The sequence below is a fragment of the Argopecten irradians genome, chromosome 2 (genome assembly GCF_041381155.1).
Source record: "Argopecten irradians isolate NY chromosome 2, Ai_NY, whole genome shotgun sequence".
Taxonomy (NCBI): Eukaryota; Metazoa; Mollusca; class Bivalvia; order Pectinida; family Pectinidae; genus Argopecten; species Argopecten irradians.
In genome coordinates this window covers 6,557,391-6,580,406 of record NC_091135.1, presented here as the reverse complement: position 1 = coordinate 6,580,406, position 23,016 = coordinate 6,557,391, and the positions used below count along the sequence as shown (strand labels likewise).

General features: G+C 36.4%; 1 protein-coding gene across 1 annotated transcript; it reads left to right on the top strand.

Moving 5' to 3' along the window:
• Positions 1 to 97: 97 nt before the first annotated feature.
• On the top strand, positions 98 to 21,837 carry LOC138316399 (uncharacterized). The gene is given in 11 exon segments (XM_069258099.1): positions 98 to 869; positions 1,960 to 3,516; positions 3,912 to 4,092; positions 8,778 to 10,348; positions 10,741 to 10,916; positions 12,508 to 12,669; positions 13,411 to 13,420; positions 15,008 to 16,576; positions 16,960 to 17,140; positions 19,712 to 21,279; positions 21,593 to 21,837. Coding segments are annotated over 10 exon segments (7,158 nt in total). The 5' UTR covers positions 98 to 869; position 1,960; the 3' UTR covers positions 21,777 to 21,837.
• Positions 21,838 to 23,016: the final 1,179 nt, after the last annotated feature.

The following is a 23,016-nucleotide window of genomic DNA, read 5'->3' as shown; positions in this document are numbered from 1 at the left end:
AATTCGCGTCTTAATTTTAACTGTTTTCATGGTTTTAGATAAAATCTAAAGCGCTCTTGTACTTCCCCTAAATTGCTTACAGTGTGCCAAATTAACATATTTTCAAAAATTACAACATTTTTTTCATATCATATCATATTGCACTTAAGTTACAATTAAAGTGTTTTTCATTACTTATTTAGAATTAGCCTACATGTTCAGAAGTGGATCTAGATAGCATAATGTTACACTAGTCTGCTAAACCTGCCGATATTATTAGGCTTTAAAACATGCCTAATATGTAAAAAGAAAATTAAAAAATTAAAAAACAAAAACAAAAAAACTTATAATATAGGCAGGTTTAGCGGACTAACGTTACACATATATATGCGATCGGCGAACATTTTGGCATTGCAAACGGAAAATTACACATTGAAGATTACATTTACAATATTTTTTTCTTCATTGCATACATGTATTCAAAATACGGAGATTACTTACTTTGTAGAAGTTCACTAATATTAGAATTACCATGAATTAAGTTTTTACATGTAAAACATAATTAATCATGTATCGCAATTTTAAATAAAATTTATTGTATTGTATCATATGTATGGTATAGTATTGTATTGTATTGTGATGTATTGTATTGTATATTGTATTGTATCGCAACAAATTCATTTATTTTTTTATCACATTATGCTTTCCATCATGCAATAGTGTATTCGTTTTTAATTATACTGGCATGGTCCACAAGATCTACAGATTTGCGCGTGCAGTGATTCCGATGACGAGACAACATTTGGTTTATCTTATCAATGAACAGTTCCATTGGTTAGAAGTAGAGGACAGTATCGACAGTATATTTGTGTCCACGACCCATATTTAAGGTAAGCTGCAATACTTCTTAACGTGCAAACGAGAATGCTGCTTGTATCCGCATCAACTTTGCACTAAATTTTATTTTATTTTATGATTTTTTTGCGCTGCAAGACTTCGAGATAACCATTGTGTTTTACTTTAAGTCGATATGGCTGGACATTGTTTCTTTGGTTTTGCCTGTTAATCGACTGGTTTCTTTTTTTACTTGGGCCTTTGTATACAATCTAAGGTTATAGCTAGCTATATATATAGGTTGTCCTATGCCACGAGATAAGACATCCACTTATTCGGTAAGGTACAGAGACCCATGTCGAGTTGCGACAGTATAAAGTGTGATTTTCTCCAGGAATCCAAATGAAAATTTAGGAATCTTTCTAATTATTTGCTAATTAGGAAGAAATCACTAGGTGATAATGACCCTATTTGATTACATTGAAATAGACCTTTAATGGGGAATCTAAATTATTGTTGATATAAAAATGATATGTTGTTGATAGGACTATGATAAATGAATTGTCCCTATTACATACATTGTACATGTACCACAGGCTTTTGATTCTATAGGATACAGACACTGAAATGTGTAATACTGGGTCTTCCTTGACAGAGTATCGCACCTATTGGTGTAGGTATGGTAAAGAATCAAAAGCATGTGCATGTATCGTCCTTGTGCTTAATACATAAGACTACATCTTAGATATTTATAATAAGATGTTTCAAAAAGAGTTCGCTTCCACGTATCTTTTGATTTCTTATGTGCTAGTTCTTCTGTCTCAACATAATGAAAACATATTTTGATAATATCAGTTTATGTAAATAGGGCAAATTGACTCTTTGCTTTATCTACTCATAGTTCGAAAAGACCTTAATTTGGTGTCCTCATACATTTGAAGCATGATGACAATCTATTCCCGATGTTTGGTATATATCGATGAATGGCTCTCTAGGAGGGCACAAAGCGGTCCTCTTTGTAACTGTTCGATCTATCGAATGTACAGAGATCTTTCTTACTTTTGAGTTTTGCGTTTATCATATGCATGTTCTTTCAGATCAACAATCATTCAATGAAGAGTAATCGTTTTCCTCTTTGCATTTCAGCATGGAGAAATATCAACAAGTTCTCATTATACTAACGGTTGTATCCACGACTGTATGTTTAGAGAAAGAACATGTCCACACCAAACTTGGAGACGTCATCGGAGTCATTGAGCACGTGCGGAATGAGAAAGTTTACCAGTTTCGAAATATTCCGTACGCTAAACCACCTATTGGAGCTCTCAGATTTGCTAAACCGGAAGCAAAGGGTCCATGGTCTGAAGCTCTGGACGCAACTAACTTTGGACCATCATGTATGCAGACAATACCGCCTCCGTACCAAAAGTATATACCGAATTTAAACCAATCAGAGGACTGCTTGGTATTGAATATCTATGTACCACGTGACATGACCCCTACGACTAAGCGATCTGTTATGGTGTGGATTCACGGTGGAGGCTATGTCTTTGGCCAGGGGATGTTTTATGACGGATCGTATTTGGCCTTGACCGGTGATGTTGTCGTGGTAACTATCAACTACCGATTAGGTCTGTTTGGATTCATCAGTACACCTGGAACAGGTGGACTGGAAGGGAATTACGGACTCTGGGATCAGAGGATGGCACTACAGTGGGTCAAGGATAATATAGACGACTTTGGTGGAAATCCGAATTCTGTGACAATATTTGGGGAGTCTGCTGGTGGCTTCAGTGTATCACTACAGGCGTTAGCACCGCAAAACCAAGGCCTATTTCATCGTGTTATTGCACAGAGTGGAAGCGCTTTTTCAAGCTTTGCATACACAAGTTTAAGTAATGCACATGCCAGCGCAATGTACGTTGGTACAAAGTTTGGTTGCGGTAACGCGTCTTCTACTCCAGCAGCATATGCTCAATGTATACGTAGACAATCAGCAGACGACTTACTTGCTGCACAGAGTTCAACATCTTTACCATCTTTCGAACCTTTAAGATTACCTAACAATATCGGACCAATAATCGATAACGACTTCCTTCAGTTCTCTTCAGAGCACTTATTGACAAATAAGACATCTTCGATATTCCGATTTTTCCAAAATTTGGACTTCATGACTGGCAACACAAATGCAGAAGGTGCGGTGATCCTTCAATTTTTACTAAGTATAGCGGAGCATAAGAAATTCAACAGTTCCATTGGCATTCCGAGTAATGTTTTCTGTGACTATTTCGTTCCGTCTTTTGTAAATATGTATCTTCCTTCAAAGGCAAACAACTCGTTACCGAATGACTTAGTCTGTTCAAAATATAGAGATTCAAATGAAGGCCAACAAGCTGTCAATGCAATTGATGCTTTCTCAATGGCGTCATTCATTGCGCCCGCTATAAAATCTGCGATGAAGCACTCTGAGAACAATAACATAACATCAACGTATCAGTACATATTCAAACGTCCAGTTCCTGACCCAGAGTTTTATGCATATCCACCGTGGTGGCGAACTGGAACATCACCTCATGGCTCCGACATTTTCTTTTTGTTCGGTCTTGAAGACTTTCCGACAAAATATAATATTAGTGTTACTCCTACCGATGTCAACCTGTCCAGAGTCATGCAGAAATATTGGGCAAATTTCGCAAAAACTGGGTAGGTTTTTACTGTTTGGAAATGAAGCTATATTATAAATTAATCGGCTTGTATCCATGTTAAACCACAACAAATTATGAGACACATCGTTAAATAACGTTCATCCATAATGTTTTCTTGATAACTTTAATTTTGCATAATCTAGATTTGTGTCAAGTAAAATGTACTATTAATCAGTTAGACGTTTGAAACAAGGCAAACTAATTTATGCAATATCATATGCATTGGCTATGAAAGTCATACATATATATATTAAATCTTTAACGCTGGTTGCATAAAATAAGTTTAGTTTTACCCAATGTGTAGACCAATGAATAGTTTATAAACAATTTCACTCTTATACCTTTAACTTGAACTTCTTAACAATGTAATTGTCTTATACTGTTGTTATCCAGGAATCCAAACTCTGACGATCTGCCTATGTGGAGTACCTATGATGGGGCACAACAACGCTACATCGACCTGGACACAGCCATCACGTCAGGGACACACCTTTATGGGGACGTGGTCAGTCTTTGGCTGGACAGACTACCTAAACTCGCCCATGTCAAAGACTCCAGTGGTGTTATTGGCAAATAACCTTTGTTATTTGTTTCTTTAGTTGAATAAATAACTAGCAATCAACAAGCTATGAGAATTGGTTCCAACCTCTTATTAATGAATATTAATATCAATTTTTGACGGAGGCGTAAATGGACACCACAGCCACATTCCTGCCCAGTATGGATCAATTCATGACATGCTTCATAATTTTTATCGAAATAATGCCAAAAAAGTGTAGGTTAATGATTTCTGTTATTTGCACATCTTGATCTTGCTGATCGTATATTTGATAATTTACTGAATTTTGGTAATTTATTGATTAAAAACTAGTTGAAATAAAATGACTTTGGCATATTATTACAGAGTCAGTACATTCACACGAAAATTTCTTTTGACACATTTTTCTTCTAATCAATTCCCGATATTTGAACGACTTAGATATCAATGATATAGATATATTTGATGATTATTGTTTTTTTGATGAAGTACATTATAGGTAGACAAGTATTTTCCTGCAGAAATAATGCCGAATGACAAAAGTAGCAGCTATTTTTATACATCTTATACAATGTAGCGGACGTCTATGTGAAGATGGTAAGCAATATAGAAGGTCTAATTTCAATACCGGTCTATTGAAAGCAACATAGAAGGTCTAATTTTAATTACAGATTATGGACAGCAACATAAAAGTTTAATTACGGTCTAATGGAAAAGACATAGAAAATATCATTTTAATTACGATCTGCTGGGCGAGTCATTGTAGTTACGGTCAATGGAAAGCAACACGGAATGTCAAATTTTAATAACGGTCTATGGAAAGCAACATAGAAGATCTAATTTTAATTACGGTCTATGGAAAGCAACATATAATGTCAAATTTTAATAACGGTCTATGGAAAGCAACACAGAAGATCTAATTTTAATTACGGTCTATGGAAAGCAACATATAATGTCAAATTTTGATAACGGTCTGTGGAAAGCAACATAGAAGATCTAATCTTAATTACGGTCTATGGAAAGCAACATATAATGTCAAATTTTGATAACGGTCTGTGGAAAGCAACACAGAAGATCTAATTTTAATTACGGTCTATGGAAAGCAACATATGATGTCAAATTTTGATAAAGGTCTGTGGAAAGCAACATAGAAGATCTATTGTAATTGTAAACAATTCTTCTTAATGATTTATAGTGTTTTGCCTTTCATTCCATCCAGGCACGGAAAGAATTGTAACTAAATTGTATAGATTTGTTGTAAATCAAATCAGGGACAGGCATTATTGTCCTTAGACAATTAAGGTCGCTTGAATATGTGGCGTCTCATATATTGACCTCGGACTCGTTTTCTGAAAAGTCGCAATATTGGACTCCTCTTTGTCCCTAAACAAAACATTACAGCAACACCTTAATCGCACTGGCGGTGTGGTTCATTGAAGCCTCTCGATAACTATCGGTTTTAATTTGAATCAGAAGTAAATTTTGAAATATAACATAAAACAATTGAATTGGTTTTATTTTTTATATCATTAGCTCACCTGATCCGAAGGACCAAGATGAGTTATGCGACGTCCGTCCGACCGTCCGCCCGTCTGCCCGTCCGTCAACAATCGACTTTTTCTCCATAACCGCTGTTCGGAATTTAAAAAAAACAACCTGGTAGCACCCTTCTGGGCGACTTCCAGGGGTCTGATGGGCGGGACCATAAGGAGTCATATTGGCTATTTTCATATAAATGACTTCTCTGAAACTAAGCATGTGATTGCACTTCTAATGCAATGGTAGTATCCTTATAGGATGGGGATTCAAAATTGTATGAATGAAGGGGTTTAACCCTTTGAGCTCTGAGGGGCGGGGCTAAATGGGGTCAAATTGGCTATTTTCATATAAATGACTTCTCTGAAAATAAGCATATGATAGCACTCATATTGCAATGGGAGCATCTTTATAGGGTAGGGATTAGAAATTGTACAAATTACGGAGCTGATCTCCCAGGGCCTGGAGGCGGGGCCAAAAGGTTCAATTTGACTATTTTTATATAAACGACTTCTTCTTTAAAACTAAGCATTGAGTAGCTTCCATAATGCAATGGTAGCATCCTTATAGGGTGGGAATTCAAAATTATACATATGGTGGACTAACCCCCGGGGACCTGAGCGGCGGAGCAAAAAGCGGTCAAATTGGCTATTTTCATACAAACAACTTTTCTGAAACTAAGCATGTAATAGCACTCATTATGCAACGGAAGCATCCTTATAAGGTGGAGATTAAAAATTGTACGAATGAAGGGGTTGACCCCATGGAGCACTGAGGGGCGGAGCCAAAAGAGTCAATTTGGCTATTTTCATATTAACGGCTTCTCTGAAACTAAGCATGGGATAACACTCATAATGTAGTGGTAGCATCCTTATAAAGTAGGGATTCAAAATTGTACAAATTGTCGGGCTGACCCCTCGGGATCCTAAGGGGTGGGGCCAAAAGGTTCAATTTGACTAATTTCATATAAACGAATTCTTCTCTGAAACTGAAACTAAGCATGTGATAATACTCATAATGCAATAGTAGCATCCTTATAGGGTAGGGAATTTAAAGTTGTACAAATGAAGGGGCTGACCCCCGGGAACCTGAGGGGCGGAGCCAAAAGCTTTATATAAACAATTTTTTCTCTGAATCTAAGCATGTGATATCACTCATAATGTAATGGAAGAATCCTTATAGGGTGGGAATTCGAAATTGTACGAATGAAAGTGTTGTCCCCTTGGAGCCCTGAACGGCGGGACCAAAAGTGTTAATTTGGCTACAATGTATTTTCATATTAACGACTTCTTCTCTGAAACTAAGTTTGGATAGCACTAATAATGTAATTGTAGCATCCTTATAAGAGTAGGAATTCAAAATTGTACAAATTGTCAGGCTTACCCCCCGAAGGCCTAAGGGATGGGGCCTTAAGGTTCAATTTGACTAATTTCATATAAACGAATTCTTCTCTGAAACTAAGCATGTGATAGCATACATAATGCAATGGTAGCATCCTTAAAGGGTGGGGATTAAAAATTGCACGAATGAAGGAGTTTACCACTATGAGCTCTGCGGGGCGGGGCTAAAAAGGGTCAAATTGGCTATTTTCATATAAATTACTTCTTCTTTGAAACTAAGTTTGGAGAACTCATAATGTAATTGTAGCATCTTTATAGAATAGGGATTCAAAATTGTACAGAACTGACCCCCCGGGGGCCTGAGGCGTGGGGCCAAAATTTGACCAAATTGGTTATTTTTTTATAAACAACTTTCTCTGGGATTCAAAATTGTACGAATGAAGGACTTTTTCCCTTTGAGCCCTGATGGGGCAGGGCTGATAGGGGTCAAATTGGCTATTTTCATATAAATGACTTCTTCTCTGAAACTTGGCATGTGATTGCACTCATAATGCAATGGTAGCATCCTTATAAGATTGGGATTCAAAATTGTACGAATGAAGGGGGTACCCCTTTGAGCCCTGAGGGACGGTGCTTAAAGGGGTCAGATTGGCTATTTTCATATGACTTTTTATCTGAACCTAAGGCTGTGATAGTACTCATAATGAAATGGTAGCATCCTAATCGGATAGGAATTAAAATTGTACAAATGATGGGGCTGACCCCACTTGGGCCTGAGGGGCGGGACCAAAAGGTTCAATTTGACTATTTTTATATAAACGACGTCTTCTTTGAAACTAAGCATAGGGTACATGTAGCTTCCATAATGCAATGGTAGCATCCTTATAAGGCGGGGATTCAACATCATGCATGTGGTTGGGCTGACCCCCTTGAGGGGCGGGGCCACAAATGGTCAAATTGGCTATTTTCATATAAACAATTTCTTCTCTGAAACTAAGCATGTAATTGCACTCATAATGCAATGGTGGCATCCTTACGGAGTAGAGATTCAAAATTGTACAAATAGTGGGGCTGACCCCCCGGGGACTGTGGTGTGGGGCTAAAAGGGATCATTATGGCAACTAAAAGCAAGAACACTCGTAATCATATGATGTTGATAGCATCATTATATGGTTGGGATTCAAAATTAAACAAGTCGTCGGGTCACTTTTGGTTTTCTGACTGTAAGAGGTTTTGTAATTATAAGTAAAAAAAAACAATTGTGAGCGATACAGGTCCTCTTGGCCTCTTGTTATTTAAAACATGAAATTTCTATGTTTCCATCAGTATTTAGAATAAAAAAATATCAAAAGACGTTATCTTTTCGGAGTGAAACGGTATTGCTTGTTTAATTTATCTTATCTTACATTGTTGACGTTACATTAAAGAGTTCAACGGCTGTCCGTTGTCTTATTTCAACCTGTTTGAGAACGAAAGATAAGGGTAAGTTTATTTTACAATTCTATTTCCATGTATATTATGAAACACATGGATACTAGAGTGAAATAATAATTTGCAAACGTATTTTTTTTAATACTTAATCCAATAAGAGCCCAATTCCGAGTGGGATATTCCCGTGAAAGGAGTGGTGCAATTTAATGGATAATTTCAATTGAATTTCACGATCATGCAATGGGGTAGCAGGGACAATTAACTTTCGTTTCAAAAATCGCTATATTCAAACTATTAGTGTGCATTGCAATATGCAATAAGATGCAGCAACATGTGATTTCCTAAACAAATCAGCATTGCATATGTATAACTACAACATAAACACGTTTTATCATGTTAATTGCGTGCTCTCAGGATTTCATCATGAAGAGATGCCGACTGGTTCTTCTTCTGCTGACAGTTGTAAATGTGTCCACAACGTTTGGCTTAGAAGTCGAATATGTTCATACCAAACTCGGAGACATCAAAGGAGTCGTTGAATATGTGCGGAATGAGAAAGTATACCAGTTCCGGAACATCCCGTACGCTAAACCACCCATAGGACCTCTGAGGTTCGCTAAACCGGAAGTCAAAGGTCCATGGTCTGGCACTCTTGACGCAACTAAATTTGGACCATCATGTATGCAGCCAGCACAACCAATTTTAAACAAATATTTACCAAACATAACGCAATCAGAGGACTGCCTAGTTTTGAATATCTATGTACCACGTGATATGAGCCCCACAACGAAGAGAGCAGTTATGGTGTGGATTCACGGAGGTTCTTATATTCTTGGTCAGGGGATGTTTTATGACGGATCATATTTGGCCTTGACCGGTGATGTTGTCGTGGTAACCATCAACTACCGATTAGGCCTGTTAGGATTCCTCTGTACACCTGGCACAGGTGGACTTAAAGGGAACTACGGACTCTGGGATCAGAGGATGACACTACATTGGGTCAAGGATAATATAGACGACTTTGGTGGAAATCCGAATTCTGTGACAATATTTGGGCAATCCGCTGGTGGCTATAGTGTATCACTACAGGCGTTAGCACCACAAAACTAAGGCCTATTTCATCGTGTTATTGCACAGAGTGGAAGCGCTTTTTCAAGCTTTGCATACACAAGTTTAAGTAATGCACATACCAGCGCAATTAATGTTGGTACAAAGTTTGGTTGCAGTAACGCTTCGTCTAATCCAGCAGCTTATGCTAAATGTATACGTAGACAATCAGCAGACGGCTTACTTGCTGCACAGAGTTCATTACTTGTACCATCTTTCGAACCTTTAAAATTCCCCAACACTATCGGACCAATTATCGATACCGACTTCCTTCAGTTCTCGTCAGAGAACTTATTGGCAAATAAGACGTCTTCGATATTCCGATTTTTCCAAAACCTGGACTTTATGACTGGCAACACAAATGCAGAAGGTGCGGTGATCCTTTCATTTTTACCAAGTATAGCGGAGCATAAGAAAATCAACAGTTCCGTTGGCATTCCGAGTGATGTGTTCTGTGACTATTTCGTTCCGTCTTTTGTGGATACGTATCTTCCTTCAAAGGCAAACAATATGTTATCTGTTGACCTAGTTTGTTCAAAGTATAGAGATTCAAATGAAGGCCGACAAGCTTTCAATACCGTTGATGCTTTCTCAATGGCGTTTTTCGTTGCGCCCGCTATAGAATCTGCGATGAAGCACTCAGAGAACAATACCAGCACATCAACGTATCAGTATATATTCAAACGTCCAGTTCCTGACCTAGGAATGTATGCATATCCTCCGTGGTGGCGAACTGGAACATCACCTCATGGCTCTGACGTTTTCTTTTTGTTCGGCCTTGAAGACTTTCCGACAAAATATAACATCAGTGTTAGTCCTACCGATGTCAGCCTGTCCCGAGTCATGCAGAAGTATTGGGCAAACTTCGCAAAAACTGGGTAGGTTTTTACTAATTGGCAATGAAGCTATATCATAAATTATTTTACTTATATCCATGTTAAACCATAACAAATTATGAGACACATCATAACGTTCATCCATAATAGGACGATTGTTTTATTGATAACTTTAATTTTGCATAACCTTTGTGTGTCAAGTAAAAATATAATGTACTATTAATCAGTAAGACGTTTGAAACAAAGCAAACTGATTTGTACATTAGTTATGTAAGTTTTACATATGTTTAAAACCTTTAATACTGGTTGCATCAAAATAATTTAGTTTTACCCCATGTGTAGACCAATGAAAAGTTTAGAAACTTTTTCACTCGGCGTATACTTTTAACAAGAATTTCTTAACAATGTGATTGTCTTGTATTGTTGTTTTCCAGGAATCCAAACTCTGACGATCTACCTATGTGGAGTACCTATGATGGAGTACAACAACGCTACATCGACCTGGACACAGCCATCACGTCAGGGGCACACCTTTATGGGGACGTGGTCAGTCTTTGGCTGGACAAGCTACCTAATCTCGCACGCATCCTAGACACCAGTGGTGGCATTGGCAAATGATGTCCTATCTGCTTGTTCTTTTGCGTAAAGAACTATATAAAAAACCCACTATGTACCTTGATTAATAATGATGATGATAAATTTCATTACACATCCTTTTCTCATAGTATCAAAATAACAATATAATTCGTGCATTTAGTTACCAAGTTCTTTGAAAATGGAAATAAACCGAGAATGTAAAGAAAAAAAGTATTTCCTATATAGAAGCGGCCAGTCAATACAATAGCCAGAACTCCAATTACTTCAAGGGCAAATGATTTTTGGTGTTTTTAAAAAAGTGCAATCGCCTATTAATACGTATACATACCGAACAATCGCTGAGATGAGAGTGCAGAAGCACTAGAAAAAGCTATAAATAAACCGAGAGATAACAACCTGTAGATTCACATTTAGGTCACAACTTATGTTCATGTTAGAAAGAGGCCATTGTTTCACGCATGCACGTTTGTCCAATTTCTCTAATACATTTATGGTGATTTCCGGGTCCAGTTATTCAAAAGATGTTTAGCATAACCACAGTTTAACGACAATTTTCAAATCAAGATAAAATAATTTCTGGTAATACAAATTTTACAAAAGTTTCTTAAGAACTCCATTCTTTACTTACTTGCTGATTTTAGTACAGATATAATTACAAACATTGCAGCAAATCAGAACTGAAATTGTCACTAATTATGTGATTAAGCTAATTAAGTTGAACAACCGGGTGCTGATATTTTCGCTCTGGCAAATCAACTGTACACATTTTGACATTTGATTAAAATATCAGATTTGAATACTTAATGCTTATGCCTGTAGTTAGGCGATTTACACATAAAGTTAATTTTCAAGACTTGGTAGTACATGAAATATTTTTTAATTACTACAATTCCATGCTACATGGGAAGTAGGTTAATGTTATAAGACTCTTTCATATATGTGGATATGACGGATAAGGATATTCTATTCAAATGTTATAAAATGTAGTGAGTTTTAGAATATTTTGTGATCCCGAAGGTAGAATATCCGTACCATTGACATGGATACTAATGATTATTTGGATTGTCATCTAAATATTTTTCCCAAATCAATATGCAACATCACTCTATTTTTACATCGGATTTTTTCGTTTTGTACATGTATGATATTATTTCATTCTAATTTTATCAGCTGTATGTTTCCTTCAACAATAGGTCAAAAACCAGAACGGACGAATCCGGCCTTCTCGTATAGACAACAAAATGTCACTCAGTCTGATCCATTATTAAGAATTCGTTTTATTCTAGGTTTTGATAAAATGTGTATGTAAATATTTTATCAAAATGATGATTAAAAAGTGAAGGATTATAAGACATTACTTCATATGTAGATATTGTGACAACACCACGCTTTGTCATAGATTCGATACGAATCTTCCTATATGTATATCACACGTTTTACACAAACAATCGGAAATTTAATGCATCCATTATTAGTACTACTTACAAGTTATTTCATGTATAAATTGTCAGCACAAAGTTGTTTCATGTATAAATTGTCAGGTAATCGGTAAACCGAAACACATTTTCTCGATACTGGAAGCAGCCACGATGTTTGTATGACAGCGGCAGAGCTCGTCTATTACCGTAGTTTTGGGGGCTTGACCGGGAAACACGCACTTGATACAGATGTCAGTGAATATGGTATTGGCGCTGTTCCTATTCAAGTCCAAAATGGAGTATCTAGAGTTATCGCATGTGGCAGTCGAACACTAAACAAGGCTGAGCGTAACTACTGTGTTACCGACAAAGGATTACTACCGACAATACCTTTTAGAAAAAAAGGTTGTTAGAACAGATCACCAAGCTTTAGTATGGTTACACAGCATGAAAGAAACCAAGGGTAGGATTGCTAGATGGCTTTAGATATTATCCTCCCTAGATTTTTCTATGGAATACAGACCAGAAAAATAAACGCTATTGTCCCCCATCCCCCAACCCCACCCCACCGCTTCCTACGCTCATGTGTATGTATTAAGAGAATTGTGTTATTCTACGTGTCATATATATCCGATATTTTAAGAAATAACAAACGAGCAACATTTTATTCATAACATTACCGGCACAATGTCATAATTTTTGTGAAGTGAACAGGCGTATACCGGTACTTAAATAGTACCATGGTATTGAAATGATTATTTTCACGCATACACACTTTAAATGCAGTTAAAACAAATTTCCGGGTATATGCTTGATTTCTATTATCGATATTTGTCGCGGAGTGTTTTGATTATGATAATTTTCTGAATTTCAGTAATTGTGATAAAAATCAAAAGCCATGATCAACCGAATAAAAACTAGTTGAAATAAAATGAAGGTGACATATTGTTAAAGAGGCAGTTTTATCGCGGATACTTTCTTTTGAAACATCTTTGTTTGATTCAATTCACGATACATAAACAACTACACTGTCAATGATATACATTTTGTAGATGTATTTGATTATTAATTAATGTATTTTTGATGCAGTGCACAATAGGTGAACAAGAATTTCCCCGCGCAATATTTCGTACACCATATATTGGACGGTCTCTTGGACTATGGAAAGCGACATAGAAGAAACAAAGTATATCTGATTTTTATCACGGTCTAAGGAAAGAAGCAGAGAAGATCTAATTTTAATTATGGTTTATGGAAAGAAAAATTGAAGATCTAATTTTAATTATGGGTTATGGAATGAAACAATGGACATCTAAGTTTAATTATGGTTTATGGAAAGAAACAATGAAGATCTAATTTTAATTATGGTCAATGGAAAGAAATAAGGAAGATCTAATTTTTATAATGGTTTATGGAAAGAAATAATGAAGATCTAATTTTTATTATGGTTTATGGAATGAAATATTAAGATCTTATTTCAATCATGGTCTATTGAAAGAAACAAGACGATCTCATTTTGATTACGATCTGTGGAAAGCGACATAGCAGAACTTATTTTATTATGGTCTAATAGGGAAATTAGGTCGTTTGAATATGTGGGGTCACATATATTGACTTCGGCACCCTTTTGCGATAAGTCGTAATATTGAACTCCTCTTTGGGCACTATAACCCTTACAAACGTCAAGACTGACGAAACGTTAAGTTTGGTTCATGGAAGCTTCTAACAGCTATCGTTTTTTATTTTTAAACAGAATTATCGAACGTCGTCACAAAAGACACATATACATGTATCTTGAAATTTTGCATAAAATAAACATCAAAAATATTTTACATTGGCTTTAATTCCTATATTGTGATTTAAAAGAGTATGCCTATTATGTTTCGATCAGTATTCAAGACTAAAAAATATTAAGAGACGCTATCATGATTGAGTCCTAGTTCAATTTATCTTATCTTATATCGTTGACTTCACACTGAAGAGTTCAGCGAATGTTCATTTTCTTCATTCAACCTGTATGAGAACGAATGATAAGGGTAAGTTTAGTCTATTTAGTAATAATATTTTCATGTTTACCATTAATACATAGACACTAAAGAGAAATAATAATTTACTAATTCGAATTATTATCAAATTTTCAGTGGAATATCCTTGTATACTGTTCACGTTGTGAACAGGCTTAGGCGCATTTTTAAAGGATATTTTGAACTGAATGTTACGATCATGCAATGGGGCAGAGCAGGGACAATGTTAACATCGCACGTGCTGTATAGATGTTGCTTGCGATTTATAGAACCCCCTTTAAACAAGAAAAACGTATGCTTAGTTAGCAGATGATATTATCCATTTGATATGCAGCCCATGAGATCAACGCCATCAGAATATGACCCCTAATGCGCCGTGTACAGATTCTTTATGAGGAGGAATGTGAATAAGGATTCATTTAAATTAGCATTCGTTCGGAATTTGATAGCTATATATTCAAAATATTAAAGTGGATTGAATTTTATATCAAGGAAAAATACAATGATAAAATGTAGTAACAGGTTATTTTGAGTCGTAATTACGGGGCAAGTAAGATAAAGATATAACATATAGAACTGCCATTTTCTACAATAAACAAACATTCCATAAGTATAACTACAAAACATAAACAAGTTTTATTATGTGAATTTTGTGCTCTCAGGTTTAATTTCATCATGAAGAGATGCCGACTGGTTCTTCTTCTGCTTATCGTTGTGTCCACGACCTTTGGCTTAGAAGTCGAACATGTCCATACCAAACTTGGAGATATTAAAGGAGTCGTTGAGCACGTGCGGAATGAGAAAGTATACCAGTTCCGGAACATTCCGTACGCTAAACCACCCATCGGACCTCTGAGGTTCGCTAAACCGGAAGTCAAAGTTCCATGGTCTGGCACTCTGGACGCAACGAAATTTGGACCATCATGTATGCAGCCAGCACAACCAATTTTTAACAAATATTTACCAAACATAACGCAATCAGAGGACTGCCTAGTTTTGAATATTTATGTACCACGTGATATGAGCCCCACAACGAAGAGAGCAGTTATGGTATGGATTCACGGAGGTGCTTATATCGTTGGCCAAGGAATGTTTTATGACGGATCATATTTAGCCTTGACTGGTGATGTTGTCGTGGTAACCATCAACTACCGTTTAGGTCTGTTTGGATTCATCAGTACACCTGGAGCAGATGGACTTAAAGGGAACTACGGACTCTGGGATCAGAGAATGGCACTGCAGTGGGTCAAGGATAATATAGACGACTTTGGTGGAAATCCGAGTTCTGTGACAATATTTGGGGAGTCTGCTGGTGGCTTCAGTGTATCACTACAAGCGTTAGCGCCTCAGAACCAAGGTCTGTTTCATCGTGTTATTGCACAGAGTGGAAGCGCTTTATCAAGCTTCTCATACACAAGTTTGAGAGATGCACATGAAAGCGCAAATCGTGTGGGTATGAAATTTGGATGTGCAAACGCAACAGGTGATTCTTCAATATATACTCAATGTATGCGTCAACCAACCGCAAACGAGATTCTTACTGCACAGACTGAATTGTCTTTACCCACTCTCGAACCTTTTGTACTACTTAACAAGCTTGGACCAACACTCATTAATGATTTTCTTCCATCTTTGCCCGATAGTTTATTCAAGAATAAAACATCTTTAAGTTTTAATTTTTTTCAAAGCATCGACTTCATGACAGGAAATACAGATACAGAGGGTTCGCTCTTCCTTGAGTTTTTACCTAGTGCATCCAAAGAAAAGAAGTTTAACATTTCTGTAGGGATTCCGAGTCGTGTGTTTTGTGACTACATTGTCCCGGCTTTTGTCGATACGTACTTTGACTCACATATCAACAGCACAGCGCCGAGTGACTTAGTCTGTTCACAGTATAGAAACCCAAATGATGCCCAACAAGCTGCAAATGCCGTTGATGCTTTCTCACTAGTGTTTTTCGTTGCACCTGCTATAAAATCTGTGATGAAGCACTCGGAGAACAATAACGGAACGTCGACGTATCAGTATATATTCAAACGTCCATTTCCGGACCCAGTATTTCAAGCATTTCCCCATTGGTTGAAAAATGACTCCTCAGGACACGGCAGCGAGATCCTCTTCTTGTTCGGGCTTGAAGAGTTCCCAACTAAATATAACATTAGTGTTAGCCCTGCCGATGTCAACCTCTCCAGAGTTATGCAGAAGTACTGGACAAATTTCGCAAAAACAGGGTAGGCTACTTTTTGATAATTGAAGAATGGTTTCAAATTCTTAAATACGTTTTGTAATGGTTTTTAAGATACTATGTTGATATATACGATTAAATGCGGTTACGATGGATTTCGATAGACCTTTAGAATCAATTAATTTACTATGAAGGAAACTATAGCAATTTAATCGAATGGAGGAAGCGAAGTTTGTGTTAAAGTGGGATAGACTTTATCTATTTGTATCAGATTATGAAAGTATTATATTTCATATAAAATAGGATCTGTACGCAATTTAGTTTACGTTTATAAATATATGGAAACGAATAAGAAATATTGGCTATAATTTTACAATTTTTAAGTCGTTTAAAAGTTTTATGAAAATGTGTTATACTGATGTTTTCCAGGAATCCAAACTCTGATGACGTCCCTATGTGGAGTACCTATGATGGGGTACAACAACGCTACATGGACCTGAACACAGCCATCACGTCAGGGACACACCTTTATGGGGACGTGGTCAGTCTTTGGCTGGACAGGCTACCTAAACTTGCCCATGTCCAAGATTCCAGTGGTGTTATTGGCAAATGACCTTCGTTGTTTGTTTCTTTAATAAAAAAAATAACTAACAATCAACAAGCTATGAGAATTGGTTTTAACTTCTTGTTAATGAATATTAATATCAATTTAAGACGTCAAACGCCATGACGCACACAGCAAAATATGGAACGCCTAGTAAGAGGAAATTAAATAATAAAACGATAAATGAAAATAATATAATGACAACACCAAATAACACAGTGATACTTGTAATCAAATATATATGTTACCAAATCAAATAATGGTGTAATCGATTGATATGATGTTAACAGAAAATGATACCATGAAAATGACAATAACATAATGGTAGAAGCAAATAATATAAGATTTTGATAAATCAAATCATATAATGATAAAACCATATACATGTAATATAATGGAAACACCAATTCATATTGTATATTTGAACCATACGAGACAGCTATGGCGTTCCATAATATAGCAGGTCTAATTCTGATGTGAGCTACGGGAAGCGACATAGAAAGTCTAATTTTGATTACGGTTCGTGGAAAGCTACATTAAAGTTCTGCTTTTTTTAGAAAGCAACATAGGCGGTATCTTTTTTAACACGGTCTATGGAAAGCGGCATAAAATGCCTAATTTTAATTACGGTCAATGTAAAGTGGCATAGAAGGCCTATTTTTTATTACGGTCAATGGAAAGTGGGTTTATGGAAAGTAGCATAGAAAAGGACTAATTTTGATTACGGTCTATGGAAAGCGGCATACGAGGTCTAATTTTAATTACGATTTATGGAAAGTGGGTTTATAGAAAGCGGCATACAAAAGGACTAATTTTGATTACGGTCTATGGAAAGCGGCATACAAGGTCCAGTTTTAATTACGGTCTATGGAAAATGGCAGAAGTCCTATTTTTTATTACGGTCTACGGAAAGTGGGTTTATGGAAAGCGGCATAGAAGGCCTAATTTTAATTACGGTCAATGTAAAGCGATCTAGAAGCCCTAATTTTAATTACGGTCTATGGAAAGCGGCATACAAGGTCCAATTTTAATTACGGTCTATGGAAAGTGGCACAGAAGGCCTATTTTTTATTACTGTCTGCGGAAAGTGGGTTTATGGAAAGCGGCATAGAAAAGGCCTACTTTTAATTGCGGCTTATAGAAATCGGCATACAAGATCTACTTCAAATTACGATTTCAAGAAAGCGACATAGAAGGTCTAATTTTAATTACGGTCAATGGAAAGCGACCTAGAAGGTCTTATTTTAATTACGGTCTATGGAAAGAGGCATAGATGGCCTAATTCTTATTACGGTCTATGGAAAGCGACATAGAAGGTCTAATTTCAATAATGGTCTGTGGAAAGCAACATAAAAGATCTAATTTTAAATAATTATTCATAATGATTTATAGCGTTATGCCTTTAATTCCATCCTGACATGGAAAAATAAAATTGGAAATTAATCATTTTGATTTGTTGAAAATCAAATCATGGAAGGACATTATTGTCCTTAGACATACCAAGTCGCTTGAATATGTGGAGTCCCATATATTGACATCAAAATCGTTTTCTGATCAGTCGCAATATTGGACTCCTTTTTGGTTACTAAACAAAACATTGAGACAACAACTATACAACTATATTTTTATTTGGAAACATAATTTTTTTCAAAAAATTAACTTTTTTTAAATTTGAGTTGGCTTTAATTTGTATGTCATTATCTAAAACATAGTATTTCTATTATGTTTCCATAGTATTCAAGGCTTAAAATATCAGGAGACGTTATCACGTTGGTCTGAAACAGTACGTATTACTAGTTCAATTTATCTTATCTTACATTGTTGACTTAACATCAACGAGTTCAAAGACTGTTCGTTGTCTTCATTCAAAGTGTTTGAGAACGAAAGATAAGGGTAAGTTTATTTTACAATTCCATTTTCATGTAAATTATGTAACAGATATGCGCAAATGTGAAATAATAAGTTACAAAAGTGATATTTTCATACTGAAATATCAAAATCTTAGTGGGATACCCCTGTATACTGTTTAGAAAACACGTCATGAACAGGATTGGGCGCATATTTAAAGGATAACATTGAGTGTTTACGATCATGCAAAGAGGTAGCAGGGACAATTTTACCATCGCACTTGCAGTGAAGATGCTACTTGTGATTCTCTCGTCAAACAAACTTACATAACTTTAAGACCCGCTTTAGAAATGAAAAAATGTAGGCTTAGTTGACAGATGATATCATACAGTCCATGAGATCAAGTCCATCAGAATATGAACCTAATGCGATGTTGACAGATCCTCTATGAAACAGAATAGAAAGGGGTTGTGGATTCACTTTAATCAGCCTTCGTTTAGAATTTGATAGCAAAATGTATATTCAAAATATTAGAGTAGATTGAATTTTATATCAAGGAAAAACACAATAATAAAATGCAGCAACAGATGTATTTGAGCCGTATCTTTAGGGCAAGTATGATAAAAATATTAGTTATCGATCTGTCATTTTCTACAATAAATATAAACATTACTTAAGTGTAACTAAAAAACATAAACACGTTTTATTATGTGGATTATGTGCTATCAGGTTTTCATCATGAAGAGATGCCGACTGGTTCTCATTCTGCTGACCGTTGTGTCCACAACCTTTGGTTTAGAAGTCGAACATGTTCATACCAAACTCGGAGATGTCAAAGGAGTCGTTGAGCACGTGCGAAATGAGAAAGTGTACCAGTTTCGGAATATTCCGTACGCTAAACCGCCGATCGGACCTCTAAGATTCGCTAAACCAGAAGCAAAGGGTTCATGGTCTGGCATATTGGACGCAACTAAATTCGGACCGTCATGTATCCAACCCAAGGTATCAGGACCGTATCTAAAATATATACCAAATTTAAACCAATCGGAGGACTGCTTGGTACTCAATATATATGTACCACGTGATATGAGCCCCACAACGAAGAGAGCAGTAATGGTGTGGATTCACGGAGGTGCTTATACTTTCGGTCAGGGAATGTTTTATGACGGATCATATTTAGCCTTGACCGGTGATGTTGTCGTGGTAACCATCAATTACCGGTTAGGTCTGTTTGGATTCCTCAGTACCCCTTATACAGGTGGACTTAATGGGAACTACGGACTCTGGGATCAGAGGATGGCACTACAGTGGGTCAAGGATAATATAGACGACTTTGGTGGAAATCCGAATTCTGTGACAATATTTGGGGAATCTGCTGGTGGATTCAGTGTTGCTTTACATGCGTTGGTACCACAGAACCAAGGACTGTTTCAGCGAGTTATTGCACAGAGTGGAAGTGCATTTTCCAGTTTTGCCGTTGTAAGTGTGAGTGATCGACTTGCAAAAGCCAAGTCTGTCGGTCAGAAAGTCGGATGCGCCAATTCTACAAACATTCCTGCAACATATGTAGAATGCATACGCAGACAATCTGCAGAAAATTTACTCACTGCACAACAAGAAACCATATTTCCATCGTTGGATCCTTTAGAACTCACCGATGGACTAGGACCTGTAGTTGATAATGATTTCCTTCTGTCATCTCCAGAACACTTACTTAAGAATACAACATCTCCAAGTTATAAGTTATTTCAAAGCATTGACTTTATGAATGGAAATACAAATACCGAGGGATCTATTTTTTTAAGTTTGCTATCACGGATAGCTAACGAAAAGAAATTCAATTTTTCGTTAGGAATCCCGTCAGATGTTTTTTGCAACTATATTGTTCCTAATTTTGTGAACATCTACTTTGACTCTCAAATCAACAGTACACTACCGAGCGATTTGATCTGCTCCTTGTACGGAACGTCAAAGGAAGGTTTGGAAGGCGACAACGCTATTGATGTCTTTTCGGATGCTTTCTTCATTGCGCCTTCAATCAAATCTCTGATGTCACACGCTAAGGATAATACACAAACATCAACATATCAGTACATATTTAAACGTCCAGTTCCTGATCCAACATTCGCAGCCTATCCACCGTGGTGGCGAGATGACTCCTCACCCCATGCTGCCGAAATTCCTTTCCTTTTCAACCTTGAACATTTCCCAACAAAATTTAACATAAGTGTGAGCTCGGGAAACTTAAACCTTTCCAGAGCCATGCAGAAGTATTGGACAAATTTCGCAAAAACTGGGTACATATTATTTTAATAATGGCTTATCTTTTTTAATTCTTTAATTTCATTATGGAATAAGCCAAATAGTTCGATCTTCCTTTTTATATATTTTTGGAATAAACAGTAAATCATGAATCAAAATCCGTTGCAATCAGTACTGAACGAAATTGTAATTATAATCATTGCATTGTGATACGTAATCTCTAAAAAATATGTACGGATAAATATACAATGTAAAGATCAGTCATTCAAAATATATGGTGTATCTATATATCAATACATATCTTTCAATTTTCATATGGCGAATACTAATGTTTGGTCATTTTAACAGGAATCCTAACTCTGCCGATGTTCCAACATGGAATGCCTACGATTCCATTCAACAAGCCTACATAGACTTAAACACAACCATTACATCAGGGCACCATCTGTACGGAGAATGGTTAGGTCTCTGGTTAGACCGACTGCCAAAACTTCTCCATTCCCAAGATGCCGGCGGTGTTATTGGTAAATGACGAACTTTATGCTAATGACTTATCATTATGATAACATATCTGACATTAAAAATAAATTAAACATTTATTTTGTCCTGTTTTAGACAAATTCATTTGAGACAAGGAAAGAACCATAGGCACAACATGCCATCCTACATATCATTGTAAACAAACTTATTTTCACGACAACTTAATCTCGCGGTTTCTTGCCTAATTGTTTTTCGCGGTTAATTATTTCGAAATCTTGGTTCAACTAAACCTTTTTTTTAATTATTTGCGGAGATATATCTTCGCGATTTCCTATCGCTGCCCGCAAAATACGCAAAATTAAATCGCAGACGAAAAGAATTTGGTTTACAGTATGTATCCTGAAACAAGTATCACCAGGGAGGCTTACCTGTTTTTTTCTCCTTATATTCAATGTGTCATTATATGGAGATGGTTGCATAGATATTGCTATAATATCACCCTGATATCCTCAGACGATTTCTGGTGCCCGTGTCCCTATAGCATCCTTTACTGTACGAGACTGGCTAGGGGCATGAAATCTAATAATCTAATACAAACCCAACGTTATTGCTGACTTCAAGGTATGTTCGTTTATGTTAATTCCGGCGGATCATTATTTTTCAATTTAAGAGCTCGACATAATATGCACATGCTGTTTTACGCAACATTATATGTGACGCATACAGACAGAGATTTACCATCCTCTTACATCGATATCCCTGATCGAAAGTTATTAAAGTTAACCCTCCAGTCACGGAGCAGTCTTTGACTGAATATGTAATGCCAATACACGGTGTATAATTACAAAATAAAACCTTTATGTCAATACTGAACTTACACCTGAACACATATGCCTTATCCCTTGAGTATACAAACATGTACCTGTCTATACACAGAGAAAATTTCACATTCATGTGCCAATACACACCGAACGTGATTATGTCTATCTGCCTACAGGGATCGCTGTCAGTTTATTACACATAAATGTACTTTGTCTGTTTGTTGAATTGAAAATAAATGCCATTCTCCATTTCACATATCCAATTAATTTTTGATAACAGATAATAATCCGTCACCAAAAGACAATTTACAGCTGTGTCCACTAATCATCTACTGTATGTATTTGGCACACATTGAATTTAATAAAGGGATACTTTTTTCACCCTTATAGTTATACATTGTGATTAATTAATGTTTACTTTTGGAACATGACCACTGCGAGCATACGTATTGTGATGATAGTTTATCGAAG